This window comes from Lichtheimia ornata (assembly GCF_029851405.1).
Source record: "Lichtheimia ornata isolate CBS 291.66 chromosome Unknown scaffold00055, whole genome shotgun sequence".
In the NCBI taxonomy this organism is placed as follows: Eukaryota; Fungi; Mucoromycota; class Mucoromycetes; order Mucorales; family Lichtheimiaceae; genus Lichtheimia; species Lichtheimia ornata.
In genome coordinates, this window is record NW_026695375.1 from 203,059 (window position 1) to 225,999 (window position 22,941).

The window sequence follows — 22,941 nt, forward strand, 5'->3', positions numbered from 1 at the left end:
ACAGAAACCAAGCAATTACTTTATTATTATGGGATCAATGGTTGTTTTGTACGTGTGTGGAGAGTGTCTTTTTATATAAGTGGAAAGCGAAAAAGGGAATGGTATATAGTTACAAAGGTTCAAAAAGGAAGATAAAACTCTATATAAATCGATTAAACTGCATTGCTTGCCATGTCAATGTCATCTTCTTGACGACGATACTTGTAATGACCATTTTGTTTGCTGAATCGGATACCCTTGGCAACCCACCATTTCTTGATCTCATCCACCACAAAGACCGAACTTGAAATCAACACAATCTTACCAAGATCATACAATGAAAGCGGCTCAGTTTGGAAAATGGATTGCAAGAATGGTGTATAAATGACCAATAACTGCGAAATGATCGATCCACCCACAGCCAAGTTGAACATCCGGTTTGAAAAGAATCCAATCGAAAAGATCGACTTTCTTGCTGAACGACAAGCCAAAGCGTTGAACATGTCAAAGAACACAAAGGTCGTAAAGGTCTATAATCAATGAGACTCATGAGTAAATCTCCACCTGATACAAATCATTCCTATACATTACCATTGTAGCATCTCGATTGGTCACTTGACCATCCTCCAATTCGGATACGTAAATGAACATGGTACCGAACACAACCAATGCTGCAGCAGTAAGCACACGAGACACAAGACTTGACGATAAAATGTTAGCGCCGCGAGATCTAGGAGGTTTCTTCATGATACCAGGATCAACGGGTTCAACGCCAAGAGATTGAGCAGGTGGACCATCCATAATGATATCTAAAAAAGAAATGAGTAAAATGGGATGGCGATCTCAATCCACGTGACACTTACTGATCCACAAAATTTGCATTGCATTCAAAGGTGTTGCTAAGCCAAGCAAGGTACATACGGCGATCAAAGAAAGGGCCGAGATACTTGTACTCAATTGGAACGTCAAAAAGTTTTGGATATTGTAGAAAATGGATTTGCCTTCCTCGATTGCGTGAAGAATTGTTGAAATGTCATCATCCACGAGAATCATATCAGCTGCTTCCTTGGATACATCTGTGCCGCTCTTGCCCATCGAGATGCCGATATCGGCCATTTTGAGTGCTGGTGCATCATTGACGCCATCACCTGTCATGGCAACCACAGCTCCGTTGGCTTGGAATGCCTTGACAAGAGCCAACTTGTGCTTCGGTGTCGTACGTGCAAATACGGAGACGGTGCCAATCATTTCTTGCAATTGCCGTTCGGTCATGTTTTCAATATCATAGCCTGTCAAGCAGCTCGCCTTGTTGGGATTCGAAGGGATGCCGAGTTTGCGAGCAATGGATAATGCTGTTGCTTCAGAATCACCCGTAATCATAGCCACCGATACACCTCCACGACGAAGGCTGCTGATAGCCTCGGCAACACCTGCACGAGGTGGGTCATGTACAGCGAGAAAACCAGTAAGGCAAAAAGCATTGTCACTCTTTCCGATAGCCGTTGAAATGACACGTAGACCATGCGAGCTCATGGCAGAGACATGTTGAAGCAACATATCCTTAATATCGGACGTCAAAGCAGGTTGAGATGTCTCGGATACGTAATAGGTCGTACACTTCTCAAGAAGAACTTCGGTAGCACCTTTGATATACATGGCATCTTCTTCTGTACTCTTGGATCGACAATGCACCATCATATACTTTTGATCCGAATTGAATGGGACTTCACTTAAGCGTTCAAATGCCTAAATAAAATATGGATGTTAGTCTCCATGTAAGCTATCATTCCCATATAGCGAAAACTTACTTCACGCTCATCCGAAAGACCCGAACGCAATACAACATCCAAAAGGGCAATATCCGTAGGTTGACCAATAAACTTTCCATCTTCGCCAACGTATGCATTGTTGCACAAGTTACCTATATCCCACATCTTCATCAGCCTCACGTGATCTCTTCCACCATTTGCATTCATGCATACCAATTCGAAGCGTCTTTTTTAGGGCATCTGATAATGTTGGTGGTGCACCATGCTCATAGTCAAAAGTCTTTTGATAATCCATGGTAAAGACTTTGGTCACCGTCATCTGATTTCGAGTAAGCGTGCCGGTCTTATCAGCGCAAACGACATTCACTGATCCAAGTGTCTCAACAGAAGGAAGCTGCTTGACAATGGCTTTTCGATTGGCCATTCGAAGAACACCAAGGGCAAGGGTGACCGTAACCACAATGGGTAAGCCTTCGGGGATAGCTGCAACAGCAAGACTGACTACATGAAAAATGTTGAGTGATTAGGATAACTCTCCTCTATTTCTCACTTTTTGTACCCGTTTTATCATTCAATTACCTCCAATAGTGAACATCTCCAACCAAGGACGCCTTTGAATAAGACCAATCAAGACAATGACAGCAATGATACCAAAGGATAAGAAGGAGAGTTGCTTGCCGAGATCATTCATGCTAACTTGCAAGGGAGTCTTGCGATTCTCGACTTGTTGCATGAGCTCAAAGACATGACCAAATTCAGTGCTCTTTGCTGTAGCGACCACCAATCCTGTGCCATAACCTGTATCCATCCCATCATCAGTCTACTGTTTCCTTTCCATGCCAAATGTATATGTATATTACCATTTCGCACCAAAGTACCCATGAAGGCAATGTTGTCTCGTTCTGATAAGGCGAGCTCGGCATAGCTATGAGCATCAATAGCGTTGATATGCTTGCGTCTTGGTTTGTTCTCGCCCGTTAAATTCGATTCGTCAATCTCCAGGTCGACAGTCTAATAATGAGTGGGGTGACACAGGTCGGTATTAAATCATTTAATCCGAAAGTGCGGAAGGAGGACGATCACTTACTGATACCAATCTACAATCCGCTGGAATCCTATCCCCGGTACTGAACCGCACAAGATCGCCAGGCACCAATTCATTTGCAAGCACCGTGTAGACTTGCCCATCTCTATATACGAAATTAGCATACATGCATAGGCTGAGTAATAAAGAAGGAGATTGTAATATACATACCGCACCAAATGACAATAATGAGGAACAAGCTTATTCAAGGCTTCCAAAGACTTTTCTGAACGATACTCTTGGACAAAGGCAACTAGTATACCCTTGTTAGTCATATGTAACAACCTCTTCCCATGAGTACTTTGAGTCCCTTTCCCCCCTTGTACCTGTCACCACAATGATGATGGCCTATAATAAAAGACAATGGCAAGCGTGAGTTGGCAAATGGAATGGGAGTTGTATATGCGCGGTACTTTTTCTTATTACCATAGTGATACTGATAGCGTCGTCCATCTGACCCATGAGCAAAGAGACGACAGCAGAACCGAGCAATAGTAGAATGAGAGGGTTCTCCGTGAATGAGTGGATAAACTTGGTGAACATGGATTCTTCTTCTTGTCGGTCGAGTTCGTTCCATCCATAGATCGCACGCAAGCCTGGTACATCGGCCTGTTTCAAGCCGGAGGTAGTGTTGGAGTTGAAGTCGATGGCCACTTGGTCAACAGTTTGTCGAGCCGATTTGGCTGACGGTGTGGTAGTGTTGCTTTCTAATAAAGTGCTTGCCATGACTTGTCCATGTGGGTGATGGTTTGCTGCAGGGTTGTATCAAGGAAAGAGAGGTGTGTGTGTGTATGTATGTGGTGGTGGCTGTGCACGCGGGTGAAAGGTTGGCGTTCGTTCTCTCTCGTCGACCTCCTCCTTGAGAGTGATATTTATTGACACCGCCGCCCGCTATTTACCATATTGGTTAAAGGATGTCTCATTTTACACCATTGCTCAATTAGATTGAAAAAATAGACTTTTGTTATTGCACTATTGTAATTGAATACAGGGATATCCAGCAGATGAATAAATTGATTTGACACATCATACATTGAAAACGTGATTTGAATTATATAACAGCATGGGACAATTGCAATGTCTTTTATGTGATGAAAGCGCAGTAATAGCATCAAATTAGTGTAACATCGTGGGATGATGAGAGGATGATCATGGTACCTGAGACAACTATTTACAAGGTCAATGCTAAGAAATTGGAGAGAGAGAGTGTGTGTATGTGTGTGCATGTATGAGCGATTATCGAAGGACCTCCGATACCCCTGTTTCTTCCGCTCTTCTTTATCCTCAATACATTCATGATGGAAAAACCACCGGACTTGGTACCTTTGGAACAGCATCGATTGGATCTGGAGTTGCGTTCGCATCCTTTACGTGGTCGAGGAGTATTCACCAAGGCAAGAATCCCAAGAAACACACTTGTCGAAATATCACCTGTATTACTTTTTAGAAAGGACGAATATAAACAACACGGCCAATACACTGTTCTCGATCACTACACTTACATTTGGAGAGACGGCCAATTCGCACTTGCCCTCGGTCTCGGCTCCATGTTCAATCACGACAAGAATCCCAATGTGGGCTATTTCCGTGATCTCGACAACAACCTTATTCGCTATGTGACGTCAAGGGATATTGAACCTGAAGAGGAATTGTGCATCTTCTACGGCTCCAATCTATGGTTTGAGGACACCAACGACGACGATAAAGAATCAATACCCGATGAGGATGATATCTTGGCAACTGGATTCAATCTCGATTAATAGAAGAATGTCGAGATAACATTAGACATTTGTTGTAAATATCCACTTGTACATTATAAAGGAGTGTTATGCCAACGATAACTTTTCATGGATGATCAGCAATGTTGATTAGGATAGTTTTAGTTGCCATGGCTACCGTCCACTGATGGTGCCTTAAGTGTCATAGACCCCCTATTCAAAAAAGGACGGCTGTTTTGGCTTGCTCATCTTGTTCAGTAACCCGATGAGATTATGCATATTGATAAATGCCAAACAATGCAATAACAAAGACCGGATACAATGAATGAAAATGGGTATTTATTATGAAGTTGATGATAAAAACAGCTCTTAGCAAGACCATAATGAACCATGATAAACATCACGTGATCAAATGAAACAAGCCGTCGGTGAAGTAGGTGCCTGTCAAAATCAGACCTTTGTTTCCCTCCGCTCTTTCAACACCACCCTCATTCACGCCATGCTTCGGTACCAACTGCGTGCTTGGGTCAATCCGTCATGCACAACGACGCGCTCATTATCGACTCAACGACATGCTCAGCGTCTCTATGCAACTTCCACTCGAAAGTCTCCAGTCGATTTTGCCGCAATCGAAGCCAAGTGGAAGGCCCGTTGGGCTGAATCGCCACCATTCCAACGTGCAGACGATATCAGCGGCAAGCCCAACTATTACGTACTCTCCATGTTTCCTTATCCAAGCGGCATGCTTCATATGGGCCATGTGCGTGTTTATACCATCAGTGACACGTTGCAACGTTTCCGCCGTATGAATGGATACAATGTAAGGGTCTCTTTGTTTCTATATTACAAAGTTTGGATCGTCTAAAGTATCATGGTTGGATAGGTGCTTCATCCAATGGGTTGGGATGCTTTTGGATTACCTGCTGAAAATGCTGCTATTGAACGAGGAGTACATCCAGCTGAATGGACCATCAAGAATATCGATGCCATGAAGGAGCAAATGAAAATGTTGTCATTGGACTTCGATTGGTCAAGGGTAAGCATCCATTATTATCACCTGGATACCGAGACTCACCTTAGGGTGAATAGGAATTGGCAACGTGTGATCCAGAGTATTATCGATGGACGCAATACATTTTTCTCGAAATGTACAAGGCTGGTTTGGCTTATCAAAAGGAGGCTGTGGTAAATTGGGATCCAGTGGACAAGACTGTATTGGCCAATGAGCAGGTATGTGTCTATGCTATTGGAGTGAACATAGTTGATAACAGGGTAATCAATAGGTTGATCATGAGGGACGATCATGGCGTTCGGGCGCATTGGTCGAAAGGAAAAAGCTGAAACAATGGTTCTTCAAAGTCACCGAGTTTTCAAATGTGAGTGGGTGAATGGATTTTTTTGCAAGCTGGTGTCCTCACACATGATTTGTATGGCAGGAATTATTGAAGGATATCGATCTCTTGGAAAATTGGCCTGATCGCGTCAAGCAAATGCAACGCAACTGGATAGGCAAATCCACAGGAGCAGAATTTGAGTTCCCCTTGGTAAAGTATAATGGCTAAATGGTAATATTGGATAGTATGATTGATACAGTATTCTAGGCCACTCCTAGCAACCAAACACAATCACTCAAAGTATTCACCAGTCGACCTGATACCATCTTTGGAGTCCAGTACCTTGTTGTATCACCTGAACATCCCTTGATTTCAAAGGAGTAAGTTTATTATGGGTGGAGTTTGGATTGAAGAAAAAGGTTAACATTCATGCAAACCTTCATTTAGCTCTTTGCCAGCCGAACAATCAAGCTCAGTTTTGAACTTTGTGCAAGAGCTAAACAAGGTGCAAAACATGGAAGAAGCTGAGCAGAGCAAAAAGGGTAAGATGGATATCGCATACATAATCAAATCGATGACCAACATGGCTGGACATAGGCATGTTTACTGGCTTATATGCGGATAACCCTTTAACGGGTGATCAGATCCCTATTTATGTTGCTCCTTATGTTCTCGCCGATTATGGTACTGGTGCCGTGATGGGTGTCCCTGCACATGATAAACGTGATTGGGAGTTTTGCCATGCCAACAACGTGGTCGATAAGGTTAAATTTGTTGTGGAGCCAAGCATCAAAGAAGTCGGCAAGCCATTGGATCAATCCGAGCCATTTACAGCAAAGGGGGTGCTTACAGCTCTTTCAGGCCCATACGCTGGTATGAAATCCAAAGACGCTATGAAGGCTGTTATGCGTGATTCCCAAAAGATCGGTTTCGGTAAACCAGCGACACAGGTAATTCATCTTGACAATCATCTTGGGTGGGCTATTTGCGTTAACTTTTAATGTTTGATAGTATCGACTCAAGGATTGGCTGCTTTCACGCCAAAGATATTGGGGCGCACCTATACCTATCATCCATTGTCCTGAATGCAAGGTATGACGGGATCACAGTTTGTAAAAAGTAACCTCGTCTCACTCTATGTTTGATAGGTTGTCCCTGTACCTAAAGAGCAGCTCCCCGTTGTACTTCCCTTGGATGTTGAGTTTAGCGGCAAAGGTGGCTCTCCATTGGCTCGCTCTGAAGATTGGGTGAACTGCAAATGTCCAAAGTGCGTTTTGAATATACATTTTGAAGATCTCTAGTATTCTTATTCTCTCTCTTTTCTAGATGCAATGGTCCTGCAAAGCGTGAAACCGATACCATGGATACATTTGTGGATTCCTCCTGGTACTTTATGCGATTTACCGATGCTCAAAACAAGACATTGTAAGAACACAGGCCCTGCAGATATGATATGACTCTAATGCGGAATATATAAATATAGGCCATTCGATCCTAAGAAGGCTTCAGAACGCTTACCCGTGGATGTCTACATTGGCGGTGTGGAACATGCAATTCTCCATCTTCTATACTCGCGATTCTTTTCCAAGTTCTTGCTGAAGCAAGGAGCATACACAGCTGCACCAGGCACCAAGCCGGGCAATGGGGAGCCATTCAATGTGTTACTCACCCAAGGCATGGTTCACGGCCAAACTTACAAAGATCCATCGACTCAAAGATTCTTGAAGCCCGAGGAAGTGGATACTACAGGTATGAAGACATGAACTGCATAGCATACACGTGACATTGCGCTAATCGCATACATAGATCCAGCAAACCCAAAGATTGTTGCTACTGGCGAGAAACCTCTTATCAGCTTTGAGAAAATGTCCAAGAGTAAATACAATGGTGTGAATCCAGTGGTAAGATGCAACAACCTTATAACATCACATTGATATCTTACATTGATTAATAGAGCGTTGTACAAGAGCATGGTGTCGATTGTGCAAGATTACATATTTTGTACAAGGCCCCGCCATCTGAAGTCTTGGAATGGGAAGATGTGAGCATTGTGGGTATGCAACGTTGGCTTGCCAAGGTCTTGAAGCAAGCTGAATCTGCAAAGACAACGACAAGTACACAACTACCATCGCTTGACAACATGACGGATTCCGAGCGCAACCTTTTCCGTGAGACGCATAATACCATCAAGCAAGTGACTGAAAGCATGTCATCCACTTACAGCTTGAATACCGCCATTTCCGATCTTATCAAGCTCTCCAACAGTATCGGTTCATCAAAGCTCGAAGCATCATCACCTATTTATCAACATGCTGTGCAATCCCTTATCACCATGATGGCACCCATGGCACCCAACATGGGCGAAGAATGCTGGGAGACATTGAATGGAGTTGGCTGCGAAAGCGTATTCAAGCAATCCTGGCCTACATGGGATGAAAAGGCTCTTGAAAAAGATAGCATTGATTGCATCATTCAGGTAAAATTGCATCAATGTCTTTGATGGTGGATGGTTTGAAACTCACTGGGAAAGGTATAGATCAATGGCAAGACACGCTTAAGCATTAATGTACCTGTGGCTACAACCAATCAGCCTGAAAAGATTGAACAACTTGTGCGTCAAGATCCTCAAGGCCAAAAATGGCTTGCCGATAAGCCTGTGCGTCGTGCTATCGTAGCAAAGAATGGTCAACTTGTAAATTTTGTCATCTGAGGCGCTGGTCGTCAGATAGTACATCCACCCATAGAACAATAGTATAGTCTTTTTCTCCCCTTTCTATTCCAACAATCATGTATATTCATTCAAATGTTGTCGTTTAACACGCCACTTGGCAAGCATCACATGACTTCAATTGTACTTTTATAAATATGTATCAAACAATGAACCCAAATCGAACAATGATGTAAAGACCCCTTCCTCCTTACTGTGTTCTAATCTTGCAATCTCTAAGCTATCTTTTACCTTGTCACATCCCTATATTTTATACGTGGTTCTCAAGTCGTTGAATGATGATGCTATGCGATATACCAAAACGAGGCTTACTCATAGCTCCAACCGATTCATTGAATGCTTCTTCAACAAGTCCATCCCAGCAGCTGTAGACATCCAACTTCCTTTTGCTTGCCCTTTGGCTTCGTTTTGGTAGCTATCAGGCTTGGTCTAGAATTCTATCTTGGTCATTTTTCAAGTCCACAGGTATAAAGAACCCCTATAAAAACATTTCAACCAAAAGTAGTTGGGGACCATTCATGCATGCGCTCATTGTTGGCTGCGGCATCACACACTTTAGTTTTCCCTCAATCGCTTTCTGGCACCGCTTGCATACATACACAACTCTTCCGCGATTATGCAACCGCGATCGCACGCGGGTACACCTGAACAAGATGACAAGAAGCACAACCATTATCGTTCCTCGTCATGGACACCAACGACAAAACATTCTCTTCCATCAACAGCATGGCCAAGCCCTTCTTCAGTCACATCGCCCGTATCGGAATTACCACGCTCTCCACGACTTGCTCAACATGCACGAGAAAGGTCATGGCATTATGGAATAACACCAACAGCTAATGCTGGTGGAGGCGGATCTGCACCACTCTATGGACGTCCTTTCCCTCGTTCAAGGCATCAACGGCAACACTCGAGCTATTCCAACTATAGCAGTATGAGCGATACTGATCTTCCATGGACGACAGCTGATATTGGATTCAATGCCATCTCTGGTAGGTTTATTGCTTATAGCTTATATAGACATCTTTTCTAATAAGGTATCTTGTATTATATAGGTGTCTTGAATGATCCTGCAAACCGTACACCAACATTTACACGACCCAGCAAAGCCGATGTGCCACCTGCACCACACGTTTCTATCCCCAAGCCCAAGCTATCAGACTTCAACGAGTATATGAATGAGATTGAACCACTCTTTGAGCAATACCAGCAGAATCGACGAGGAGAACAACATGAGCATGAGAGGATGACACCTGATATGACTACCACCACTGCAGCCTTGGATGTACCAGCAGAACGTAGTGGCCGTAATCCATATGGTCAAGTTTTATCCAGTGAAAGCCTACTTATGGATGAAACAGATTCTTCTACATCACACATCAATGAACAACTTGTGCCACTCGACACTGTGCCTGATGTCTTTTTCGATCCTGAATTCACATTGGAGAACCCACGAACATTCGACATGGTTTACGAAGGCAGCGATATCACTGGGAACTTGTCATTGTTGCAAGAAAAGCTGCCCTATTACTTGGATACGGTGGAACAGCATTTAGTACGAGAGATCGATAAGCGCTCGGATTCCTTTTTTGAAGCATCATCCAATTTGCAATCATTGCATCAAGAGACTCTCGAGTGCGTGGATCAAATACGCTCATTACGCGACATGATGCAATCTATACAAAAATCGGCATGTGATGATGGCCTGCAAGTGACAAGGCTACAGATTCGACAACGCAACTTGGAGCGTTTGTATACGAGTATACGAGCAGTGAAGGATATCATTGAGTCACAACACGAGATTCAAAAGCTAGTGAGCCAAGGCAACTATTTCGAAGCACTCGATCTCATCAACCAAACTCGTATGAAGAAGCAGCAAATCAATGGAAATATTCATGCGCTCGGCTCAATATCGTCACAGCTGGATGAGATGGAATCGACTATTGGCAACACTATGCAACAAGATTTCCTCAGCATCTTATTATCGGACATTAGCTATCACCAAGAAACGGCAGAATCAACCATATCACTTACGGAGCCACCATCAGAAAAGATTGAGTTACAAGAGGATATGGATCTCCGGCAGAGTTTGGAACCTAGTGTCAAAGGCCTTTTGCGTACCGATACATTGAAAACGACTCTTGATGATTATCAACAATACCTTTTACGAGAAGTCAAAGCCCTTGTACGTCAACGATACCCAACTACAAATGAAGATGATTCTGCGTAAGTCATTGTTGTTTGCTTCTCATTCGGTGATCATGATGCTAATAAGAAATTCCCATTACTTAGCGTGGCACGTCAACTACGAACCATGCCGTTTGACTCATTCTTTCGCATGTTAGTGGACGTCATGACAGCTCTGCTCAAGGTTATTCAGCGCGTGGTTGTGAATCAACATACTTTAATCAGCTTGGTGCCTGAAGACAGCAAACGACTTGCAATGGATATTGTATTTACGGCAGCAGACTCAGCTCACGCTCAATGTGCCAAGCTTCTCAGCTTTCGAAGCGAGCAGAATGCACGATTGAATCCCCATGATTTCTACCGCTTATTGGCTGTTTCTCGAGGATTTATACAACACTCTGATACCCTTTGCTTTGGTCGTGCTTGTCTTGGCCTAAGAGGAACATTATTATCACAGGTACTTTATTGGGGCGCTGTATATACGTTTATCATGCTAATGCTCAAATGTAGCAAAAGGCCTTTGTTGAAAACTTTCATATGGAACGCATGAAACAGCAACTGCAATTGATTGATAATGAGCCATGGGTGGTCAGCGAGGTACCTGCAGACTTTCAGGATATCGTCGATCGTATATGCAGCAACACACCAATCAAGGATGTCACCACTATGGTCAACGACACAAAGGATAAAAACATTGACACGAGGACAAGCAGCAGCAAGCGGTTGATAGTCGATGGAAAGAGTTATTTTGTTGTTGGATGCAGTCTGCTGATGATTAAACTGTTGGAGGACTACTTGAAGTGTACGGCTGGTTTGGAAAACATGGCAACGGACGTGATGCAAAAGCTCTTTGAGCTATTGAAAGTACGTATTCGAGGATATATGAATGATGTATGTTTATTGCTAAGCGTATTAACAATTGTTTCTTCCATAGCTTTTCAACACGCGGATATGTCAAGCGATATTGGGTGCTGGCGCCATGAAGACTGCTGGTTTGAAAAACATTTCGGCCAAACACTTGGGTATGTTGGATGGATGAAATGCATGTTTGATTTAACCCAATGTACTCGCGTGCTTACATCATTTTATAGCATTGGCTTCACAATCAATTTCCATCATGACTGCACTCATCCCATCACTCAAACAAGGCGTGGAACGATACCTTCCTCCAAAGCACACTGTGCTTCTCAATGAGTTTGACCGAACAATTGCGGATTACGATGAGCATCGACGTGAGATATATGCCAAGCTGGTATCCATCATGCAGGAACGGCTGCTGTACCATATACAAGCGATGAACGACATTGATTGGGATGCTGCTGAACATGACAATACCGATGACCAGCATGTCAACATGTATATGGAAGTCCTTGTCAAGGAAACGTTGACTCTTCACAAGGTCCTCAACAAGTATCTCTCCCACTCGGAGCTGCATGTAAGTGGAAAATCACAAGGCGGATTACACATTTGCCTGACTATGCTTTCTAGGAAATCATGGTTGATATTTTCACCCTCTTTAACAAGCAGCTATCACAAGACATCAAAAAATTGCCTATTCATACCGAATCAGGAAAAAGCAGGTACGCACCTACTATCAGATTGTCCATTCATCTATTCCTTTTGCTCATTGTAGATATATGATCTCGTTAGGCTATCGAAAGACGTTACCTATTTTATACGAAGATTATCATCACTCCCGGGCATAGATCCGCCATCGAATGACATTGTGGACGTTGTGGACAGTATATCGGTTGCACCAAGCTCTTAGCGGCTACAGCACAATTACAAGGATCTAGAACGCCATTGTGAATGATACAGCAGCGGCATTACACAGCTATATGATATTCCTATAAATGGATGTAGAAAGGAGTAGCCAGACCAATTGGGAAACAAGAGCTATTCACAACATTCGAATTACAGTACTTTACAGCATAGTATGTGATAGAGCCTTTAGCGGTCATTAATAGCCTAATTCATTAAAATAATGCTTACAGCTACGATGACGCAACACATATATATCCATTGTCCAAGCGTGTATAGCAACGCCCAATTGGTATTTATCCATTGTCTGTGCATCGTATTGTTGTCAAAATTCTAATCGAAAGAACTCGAATAGCTCTTCTGCTACTTTTTAAGACGACCCCCTTTTTATGCGACGTACAAGTCCCAGCTGCATAATTGTGCATGACCCGGCTAATGGTACAGGCAGGAATCAACTACTCTCTGGGAATAAGGCTACTCTTTTGGGAAGGAGGGAGAGCCCTGCAGACTGTCAGCTTGGCCTGGATGTCATGGTTTTTCTTTCTCCCTTTTTGGTGAACATGTATGCAAGGTGCTGATGTCGACTGTCGCGACCATAAGCAGGCTTCAGGGGTCTTGATGCATAGAAAAATAGCAAAGACCAGGTCTGGTGATGATGATGAAAGCCTTTATACAATGCCAAGACTTCCAAGGAGTATCAACAACAGCATAATACTAGCTTCCCCACGTTTGTTTTCGCTTTCCATACCTGTACAAAGAATTGCATTGACTTGGTCAAAAAAGACAATGAAGGTAAAAAGCAATCATTACATTCGTTCTTTCTTATTGGCCATGATACAAATTCAACTAACTGGTAGCATAGGCAATAAGATGCGAGAGAAAATGATGGAAAACATGATCCAAACCAACAAAGCATGCGCACCAGCAAGGGGCTAGTTGTCGACCTCCATGTGGAAACATACCAATACAACGTATGCATGTGTACGCCCCAGGAAAAAGAAGAGAGGAAATACCAAGTTTCTTTATCTATGATTGGGATAGCACATGTTGTTTCCAACAAAAGAAAAAAGACAACCATGAAATGATGAATGAAGGTACATACGTGTTTGAGGATGATTATGGGATGAATGACGACCGGTCTCCTAATGCCTTTGGGTTTCCATTTGATGTAGGGCAGAGCATTTGTCCATGTATGTAAAGGCTGTGTTTCAAAGTGCTGCATTTTGATCGTGATTCAGCTTGGGGGGTTCCCCATGACCCAGGTATGTGCTGCAATGTGATGTCTATATAAACATGGTGTGAGCACTCAATGTCTTTTCCTATTCACCAACGTCCCCTTTTGACTCGACGCATATGTTGGTACGTTCCGACGACAGCGAGTATTCTTCCTTGTTGGACACACAGCAACAACATGACCGTTTTTACAACAGCTTGTATCCACCATCCACTATCTTTGATGCTTCCCACCAAAATCGTCAACGTTCACACTCAGCTATTTTATCCTCATGCGCTAGCGTGAATTCTTGTGCTCGTGATGACCAAAGCGTTGTATGCCGATTGTTTAACAAGCGCCTTGGGCAATATGACGATGACCGACAAGAGCTTCTCAATGAAAACACAGGTGTGCGTGTTTGGTATGAATCATACTCAAGCATTGGTAACGTCATCTTTTATTATACATGACTCCTATTTATCGCAAGCAGCTAACTTTTCATTCTATGGGTCAATTGCTCTATGATAGATTGGATCCACGACCATATCAAGGAGGGAGTTCGGCTAAGGAAGTTAAGGAATATCACAAGCGATGGATGGCGAGGTCGCTGGATCAAAATGAAAGACGCGTCTCAAGCATGGATTTTGGTAACTTTGACTGGCACAACCGTGGCATTGGTCGCTTGGCTCGTTGACGTTGTCCAAGAGTGGATGTCAGATTTGAAGACAGGCTATTGTACAACCAATTGGCGATATAACAGCAAGTTTTGTTGCTGGGGTCGAGAAAATGGTAAGACTACTTTTTGTTGGCTTACTTTCTTTGTCTATGAAAATACAATGACACGTGCTTACATCAACTTTTAAAAGGTTGCCCTGAATGGAGAACGTGGTCCGAAGCCTTTGGCAATGCAACACAAGCTTCTTCATATTACACTGACATGGCCATGTATTCTGTGTTGGGGGTATGTAGTGATTGATGCAGCAGCTAATGCAGCCAAAGTACATGTTTATGCATGTTAACTTTTGTTTGTCATTTTCGCATGTAGCTTTTCTTCGCTTGGATAGCATCCACAATGGTTAAATATACGGCTGAAACCATTGTTGTGACGTCGCCATCTGCTACCAGTGATAAAGATCAGCTCAAAGGCGTCTCAAAACCAGAGACGAAGACTGTATACTACACATCAGGATCAGGCATTCCCGAGGTCAAGGTGATTTTGGCTGGCTTTGTTATAAAGGGAGTCCTTGGCATCAAAGCATTTCTTGTGAAAGGAATTGGTATGGTAAGTGAACGTTTGTAGCTTTATGTAGCAGAAAGCGTAACACATGATTCATGCTAGATTTTTGCTACCTCCGCTGGATTAACCACTGGTAAAGAAGGCCCTTTTGTACACCTTGCTGCTGCCGCCGCCAACATTTACTGCCGGCTTTTTGACAAGTTCAACAAGAACGAAAGTATGTAAAGCTATGGTTGCATACAAACTTGAATCTTTTTTAATCTTCATCCATGATAGGTAAACGTCGAGAAATCTTATCAGCATCAACAGCAGCTGGTGTTGCTGTCGCGTTTGGTGCTCCTATCGGTGGTGTACTCTTTACATTGGAAGAAGTCAGCTACTACTTTCCGATCAAAACAATGATTCGTAGCTTCTGCTGTGCTATGGTTGCGGCCACCATCCTCAAAGTAAAATCAAAACTTTCCTTCCTGCATCAAAAAGAGGCTCACCATCTAGGATCCTATGTTTTAGATCGCTGACCCATTTGGCACAGGCAAGATTGTAATGTATCAAGTGCACTATGACAAGGACTTTCATGTTTTTGAGCTGCTACCATTCTTGCTATGCGGTGCCATCGGAGTATGTAGTCATCCTATGCACCTCGTCTTCGTGTTTGATTGACCCACTGATATGCTTGTGTATAGGGATTCCTTGGTGCAGCTACCACGTATATCAATGTCAAATTTCAATACCTGCGTAAATCGACAGCTCTTGGTAAATACCCAGTGTGGGAAGTACTTGGCATCATGGTTATTACAATCCTATTGAATTACTGGAATCCATTTGGCCGGTTAGTGTTATCATTACCTTATTACCTATAATCACCTACTTTGCTAACTTTTTTAGTTTAGCATAAGTTTGAGCGAATTTGCTATGAAGTTGTTCTCGCAATGCTCCCCTGAAAAAGATGACGCAGGCTTATGTGTGTAAGTTGCAATACTTTGGTTCGATTTGACGCTTGAAACTCATATCACGGCTTATGCAAACGTATCCATTAGCACCGATTCTTCTGAAATACCTCAAATCTTGACCCTCCTATTGATAACATTGTTGATCAAGATATTCTTGGCGGTGATTACTTTTGGTTGTCGAATACCTGGTGGCATTTTCCTTCCCGTCCTTATCATTGGTGGTATTGCTGGTCGCATGATTGGGCTATCAATGCAGCATCTCGTCATGACGTATCCCGATACATGGCCATTCAAAGTATGCTCGGCTGAGATTGCATCAGATCAGCAATGTATCATACCCGGTATATATGCAATGGTGGGTGCTGCAGCAGCCTTGACTGGTATGACGAGGACAACAGGTAAGATAATATTACTTTCTTCTACGTACATTGAAGAGCTATTTCTAATGCGTAAATGTATACAATATTAGTCTCTCTTGTTGTGATCATGTTCGAATTGACGTATTCCCTCGTGTACTCAGTGCCCATAATGATTGCAGTAATGATGGCAAAATGGGTTGCCGATGCAATGTACCTTGATGGATTATACGACCTGTTGATTGAGTTGCAAGGATACCCCTTCTTGGATTCACGCAAAACTTTTCCTCACTCATTGCATACCGTGCGTGATTTGGTGACTGAACAAGGCGAACAAGAGCATCCCTTTATCGATATGGATGACGACCCAATCACAGTAGGCGCTTTATACAAGAAGCTAGAAGCAATTGATTATACTGAGGATGGTGGATTTCCTATCTTGAGCAACGGGGGTCGTACGCTTGAAGGATACATCGCCACCAGTGAATTATCTTTTGCGCTGGATCAACTATCAAATTATTGTTCTTCGAGCCCCTATCCAATAACAGAACAAGAATGCATGAATGTACCTTGTTATTTTCGACGTAATAAGGGTACCCAACCCTGTCTCATTGCACCAATACGCACGACGCTTAGTGATTGCAATGATAGCGAAGATGATGATGATAACGAGCAAGCAGACATTTTCCGACCAGCGTTGAACGATCTTTCCATCTATGTGGATCAGGTAAAATAGCAATGTGCTGATACCAGAATATCAAGTTGCTCACACAACATGATTCCAGGCACCGCTAACAATCAATCAAAACGCATCTATGGAGCTCCTGACCGAACTTTTCATTAAGCTGGGTTCACGATACATATGCGTGACGCGATCGGACGGCCAGTATATTTCAGTAATTCACAAACGCACACTGCTTGCCTATATTGAAACATTAGAGGAGCATACCTAATCCCCCATAGATGACCTCCTCTTACACAATGTATAAAATTGAATCAATAAAAGTAGGAACCTTAGTCTATTCGCTAGGATATTTATAGGTCAACCGACCATTGAGAGGTTGTTGCACAAATGGATGAAAAGGTTCATAAACGATATCCGATGAAGAAGATGTGTCAAGAACATGGCAGTAAGAGATATTGATTGGGCACCTTTTCTCTTAAAATCATCCCACTATGTATTTGTCGTATCAGGAAAGACATGTATTCCTTCAAGGCCGATAAAGGAACCACTTTTATTATTGCGCCATCTAATCTATAATCTACAAGCAACAAGAAGGAATAAGCTAAGCTAGCTAAACCAAGTGGATGATAAACAAGGCTTAAGCTACTATGTCATAGTGATCCTCGTGCGTCGTAGTCGCCGTAGTCATGAGAGCAGCTCCTGACATAAACAGAAAGATGGGATCTTGCACGCTTCCTTCTAAATGTCAACGAGATACGGGGAATTCATCATATGATCGTCATATTGCTAAGAGAAAGGTAAAGCACGCTTGTGTGTGTCGTTGTTAATCTTGTTGCCATCGTCATTGTCGTCTCTATATACAAGCCAAATCACCATCAATACCATCACTTCATAGTATCCAGAGGCCCATAATTTTTCACAGCCTTCCTCTCCAACAAGGAACAACGACCACCCATGCATCCTGATCCTCAAATAGCAACCACCAACATATATCGCGAGAAGGGCTTCAAATAGACAAAGGTACAGGCTGGGAGTCGAACCCAAAAGAGAGGATGCCCAAAGTTGCACTACCTGATCAAGAACCTATTCAATAATACCATCATTCATTATTACAATAAACAATTTTCATTATCTTCGTTCACTTCACTTGCCATGGTTTCATACGCATGAAGAGCTTGTTGTTGGTTGCTGGAAACTGGTGTAGTGTTGTTGAGCCGAAACAAAACGCCAAACGAGCCAACGTCTTGAGACCAAACCTGCCCTCTATACAAGCTAACACGTCAATCGAACAAGGTATGCTGCAACATTGCGCTCTGAATGTACCTGTTAACACCAAGCGTAGAACGCGAACAACAACGAACAAGAGGAAGTAGCAACGATGTCGCCATGGCAACCACCCACCACGCTCATTCTTACTCCCTGACAATGCATGTTCAGAACTACATTAATACCTCACAGCCAACAAGAGCACTCTTTCTATAACACATTACCTTGATCGCAATGTCGTGAATGGGATAAAAGCAGAGGAGGGAGAAGCTTTGTCTCAAGTCGTGGAGCTACCGTCCCCAAGTTTAAATCCCCTACTGCTATTACACTGATGCCACTCAATGACCCCCCACACACACCATCCACCCATCGTCATCATCACCCTCACGATAGACAATAGGTACACGTAAATAAAAGAAATGATCCTCACGTATAGCAAAAGGGTGTGTGCCATTTTACGCTTTACATGATAATGATGATCCAACAACAGTCATTACGTTACTACCAGGTTAGCTCGAATCAAGAAAGTTCAATGATGGGAATGATGGGCCGGAGCAGGACAATCGTTCATGTGCATTGTATTGGGCACAAAGGTGAATGGGAGGGATGGGCTACCACCTGGTAGTTTACGTATAACTAACCAGATAAATTTTTCTGATTTTGGATGACACTTCTGTGTTTGAGCGTAACTCAACTAAATCCCCTCGGATCAAGAAAGTTGAAGGATGGGCATGCTGGGCTGGAGCAGGACAATCGTTCACATCCATTGGATTGGGTAACAATGGTGAATGGGAGGAATGGGCTATCAAGTGGCAGTTTACAAATAACTTACCAATTTGATTCTTGTGATATTGGATGATGTTTCTGTGTTTGAGCGTTTTTCAGTCAAATCTCATCGGATCAAGAAAGCTGAATGATGGGCATGCTGGGCTGGAGCAGGACAATCGTTCGTATGCATTGGATTGGACAACAATGGAGAATGGGAGAACTAAGGGTATTAGCTGGCATATTGAACTATTCCTAAATGGTGTACAAGAATCATGCATCGCCTGTGCTGAATGACTCAAGTTACACAAACACGCCCTCTGCATCTTTTGCTCTATTATAGTCATACTACTTTACGTTAAACAAAGACCACTTCTCATATAGCATGGCGCTTACAACATAGTAAAAACATAAAGACGCCTGTATCTCTAAACTTTACAATCAAACGTGGGGTCTTTGATAGAACCATGTTGCTCGGCTGGGTGAAAGCGATCTTGTGCCAAACCATGAAGTCCATCGTGGCTAATCCCAGATTTCGCAATGTCGCCACCAGCCAAACTGGATCCGGGGGTTCGACCTCTTCGACGACGACGACCAAAAAATATTTTTTGGGCTGTTTGCGACATTGAACGTGAAACTTTCACACAAGGTGCTGTTGGCCAAGCCGAGCAGATTGCTCTAATAAAAAACCCACGTTTCATTGTAAAGTTCGGAGATACAGGCACCTTCATGTTTGTAAGCGTGATGCTATATGAGAAGCGGTCTTTGTTCATTGTCAAGTAGGTGGACCCTGGCAGCGCAAAAGATGCAGAGGGTCGTGTTGTGTAACACAGCTACGTTTGCATGAATGGAAGGGTCAATGTATAATTACTTTATGGATCATCTAGGAACAGGCATGTATTGCCAGCTAACAGCCACTTTTATCCAATCATCATTGTTGCGAGATCCACTGCATGGGAACGATGCCCCTGCTCTAGACATTCATTTCCATGATTAAAGTAGGTTGATCCGAGCTGATTTGACTGAGCTGCGGTCAAAGAGAGATTACATCACTCTGGACATAAAGCACGCTCGATGTAGCTCAACCGATGTAATCTTGTGTGAGCGTAACTCAACCAAATCAGCTCGGATCAACCTACTTTAATCATGGAAATGAATGTCTAGAGCAGGAGCATCGTCCACCTACAAGAGAATGTACAAAAGTTGGGAATGCACAACAGTGGTTATTAGCTGCCAATGTATGACATAAAAGTGAGGGTTGCGTACCTATCATGCATTGTCCCTGAAGTCCTGACTTTTTAGCTGAGTTACCCAAAGAGGTCCTTCTGCATCTTTGGCTCTCCAGGGTCCACCTACTTGACAATGAACAAAGACCACTTCTCATATAGCATCACTCTTACAAACATAAAGGTGCCTGTATCTCCGAACTTTACAATGAAACGTGGGGTTTTGAATAGAGCTACGTGCTCGGCTTGGCCAACTGCACCTTGTGTGAAAGTTTCACGATCAAGCTTGCCAATCCCAGAATTCGCAATGTCGCCACCAGCCAAACTGGATCTGGGGGTCGACCTCTTCGACGACGACGACCAAAAAATATTTTTTGGGCTGTTTGCGACATTGAACGCGAAACTTTCACACAAGGTGCTGTTTGCCAAGCCGAGCCCATTGCTCTAATAAAAACCCCACGTTTCATTGTGAAATCTTGAGATATGGCTGTCTTTATGTTTTCACTATGCTGTAAGCGTGATGGAGTTGCTTTCTCCTAGTGGATGGTGTCGGCTGCATTAACGGAAAGATGAAGAGCTGAGTGAAACCGCACGTGGTGGTTACACAGACACGTCCTTGACAGGTTGCTCCACAAATGGATGATGATGATGATTGCCTTTTGTTAAGGTACGTAAGTAAACAGCATCCAATAATGAAGGTGTGTCAAGGTATGCATCACATTTGCATGTAGAAGAAAGTCGAGCTGCATAAACCAATTTGTATATGTAAAAAGATACATATACATATTGAATGGGTCACTCATCCTGAAACTCAATGGAGGGATCACTTGACTTTTTCTCTTCTCAAGGTCTTCCCACTTCCCATTCCTCCTTATTGTATCGCAAAAGCCATGTACTTCTTGCATGACCGATAATAACCGGACCGCCTTTATTATTCCATCTTCGAAGCAATAGTATGCGATCCAGAAGCTAGCAAAGTCCAAGCGTGTAATAAATAAACAATGCTTTATTTCATGTAGCTATCTTGCTACATTGCCACAACCATCGTCGTAGCCGTCCTCCGTCATCGTTCGTACTCGTACTTGTGCTCGTCAGTAGGCGTCAATCTCATTGTCGCAAATATCAAAAACACACAAGTTGAAGAGAATGGGATGTTGGAGGCTTCCTTTTGAATCTCGTTGTCGTTATCATTGTCATTGTTGTGAATGTCATTATCATCGTAATCGTCATTGTTCTGAATGTCGTTATCATCGTAATCGTCGTCTCTACAAATAAGAAAGCAGGCAAGTTAGATCTTCTGGTACCGGAATGATGACGATTTGGTATACCGTTAGGCGATCCTCTCCAAGGAAGAAGGCAAATCAGAAGGAATTCACAAAACAAATCACCACCATACGAGCAACGTCGGGCGATCCCTTGTTCTTGAGAAAGCACTGCACGAATCACGCAAGGCCAATTCGATCCATGGCAAGGAAGGGCTCGCTTAGGTAAAATCCAGGCTCATAGTTGTCTTCATTCATCCTCTCCAAAGAATAATGATTCCCAATCCTTCCAATCATTTCCCACCTCATGAAAAGAAATCCTCAAGGGAAAGAACGAGCCTATCACGAGAAGAGCGTGTTGGTTTGCACTGATGTCAAGCTGTTGCAAATCCCCTTTTACCTCAACACGGTGGCCATGCTCTTCCAAAACCCCATAGTCATCGACCCATCAACTCAACGCAGGCCTATAGAGCCTTGGACGCGTTCCAAGAAGCTTTTCCAGCACACTTGGCTAGTGCAGAGCGACGCAGCGGCCACTTGATACAGGCTGGGACTTGAACCCAAAGAGATGATGATGATGCCCCAAGTTGCATTGCCTGACCAAAGAAACCTATTCAATTCATTATTAGCACACACGCACAATAAACACCCTTTTCATTGTTTGTTTCATTGTACTTGCCTTTTCCATATACACAAAGACCCGTTGTTGTTGTTGGTTACTGGAAACCGAAAACCATGGTGTAGTATAGTTGAGCCGAAACAAAACGCCAAACCAGCCAACGTCTTGAAACCAAACTTGCTCTCTATACAAGCTGACGCGTCAATGGAACCAATTCGGCTGCAACATTGGACTCTGAATGTACCTACTGACACCAAGCGTAGAGCGGGAATAGCAACGAGCAAAAGGAAGCAACAATATCGCCATGGCAACCACGCTCATTCCTCAGCACTTGGACGCACTCACTCCCTAACAATGCACGTTCACAACTATATTAATACCTCACAGCCAACAAGAGTTTATTGTAATAATGAATGCTGCTATTATTGAATAGGTTCTTGGTCAGGTAGTGCAACTTCGGGCATCATCTCTCAATGGGTTCGACTCCCAGCCTGTACCTTTTGGTCACTTGTTGATATAGCTATTAGAGTACTGTTAGTGATGCTCACGAATGCGTAAAAAATATATAAATGACAAGGTGGCAAATTAGCTTCCATGGAAACCCATGTACTGACAAGGATGGCCACGCGAAGGCTTTGCCGTCACCCTCTCCCCTACGGTGCACCAAGCCGGATAACGGGGGCTGCCATTGTAAACAACAACATCTTCTATAGGTGCTGCTCGAGCCAACATGTTCGGTCTGATAAAAGGATAGCATCCCACGCCCACAGAGGCCGACCCATAAGAGCGAAAAGCAATACAT

At 43.2% G+C, this 22,941-nt stretch overlaps 5 protein-coding genes across 5 annotated transcripts; 4 read left to right on the forward strand and 1 right to left on the reverse strand.

The window, feature by feature from the left end:
- Positions 1-152: 152 nt before the first annotated feature.
- O0I10_009478 (calcium-transporting P-type ATPase, PMR1-type) lies at positions 153-3,558 on the reverse strand (the record flags this gene model as incomplete). Its single annotated transcript, XM_058489470.1, has 11 exons — positions 153-509; positions 571-788; positions 843-1,725; positions 1,788-1,900; positions 1,962-2,249; positions 2,328-2,546; positions 2,609-2,759; positions 2,836-2,938; positions 3,004-3,085; positions 3,159-3,180; positions 3,259-3,558. The coding sequence occupies 11 exons, from the start codon at positions 3,556-3,558 to the stop codon at positions 153-155; spliced, it is 2,736 nt and encodes a 911-aa protein (XP_058339827.1).
- Positions 3,559-4,130: 572 nt separating this feature from the next.
- Positions 4,131-4,592, forward strand: O0I10_009479 (uncharacterized protein; the record flags this gene model as incomplete). The annotated part of the gene is made up of 1 exon (XM_058489471.1): positions 4,131-4,592. One exon carries the CDS (start codon positions 4,131-4,133, stop codon positions 4,590-4,592), a length of 462 nt encoding a protein of 153 aa, XP_058339828.1.
- Positions 4,593-5,049: 457 nt separating this feature from the next.
- Positions 5,050-8,594, forward strand: O0I10_009480 (leucine-tRNA ligase; the record flags this gene model as incomplete). The annotated part of the gene is made up of 15 exons (XM_058489472.1): positions 5,050-5,370; positions 5,434-5,586; positions 5,640-5,780; positions 5,834-5,926; positions 5,987-6,094; positions 6,152-6,264; positions 6,332-6,426; positions 6,482-6,834; positions 6,896-6,976; positions 7,033-7,151; positions 7,211-7,309; positions 7,368-7,633; positions 7,691-7,785; positions 7,839-8,360; positions 8,421-8,594. The coding sequence occupies 15 exons, from the start codon at positions 5,050-5,052 to the stop codon at positions 8,592-8,594; spliced, it is 2,733 nt and encodes a 910-aa protein (XP_058339829.1).
- Positions 8,595-9,228: 634 nt separating this feature from the next.
- On the forward strand, positions 9,229-12,567 carry O0I10_009481 (uncharacterized protein; the record flags this gene model as incomplete). The annotated part of the gene is made up of 8 exons (XM_058489473.1): positions 9,229-9,604; positions 9,668-10,838; positions 10,905-11,256; positions 11,310-11,663; positions 11,734-11,821; positions 11,891-12,234; positions 12,288-12,379; positions 12,450-12,567. 8 exons carry the CDS (start codon positions 9,229-9,231, stop codon positions 12,565-12,567), a joined length of 2,895 nt encoding a protein of 964 aa, XP_058339830.1.
- A 1,346-nt stretch (positions 12,568-13,913) lies between these two features.
- Positions 13,914-17,269, forward strand: O0I10_009482 (uncharacterized protein; the record flags this gene model as incomplete). The annotated part of the gene is made up of 12 exons (XM_058489474.1): positions 13,914-14,217; positions 14,302-14,562; positions 14,640-14,734; positions 14,819-15,055; positions 15,113-15,227; positions 15,287-15,456; positions 15,521-15,628; positions 15,694-15,839; positions 15,901-15,975; positions 16,048-16,358; positions 16,430-17,043; positions 17,102-17,269. The coding sequence occupies 12 exons, from the start codon at positions 13,914-13,916 to the stop codon at positions 17,267-17,269; spliced, it is 2,604 nt and encodes an 867-aa protein (XP_058339831.1).
- Positions 17,270-22,941: the final 5,672 nt, after the last annotated feature.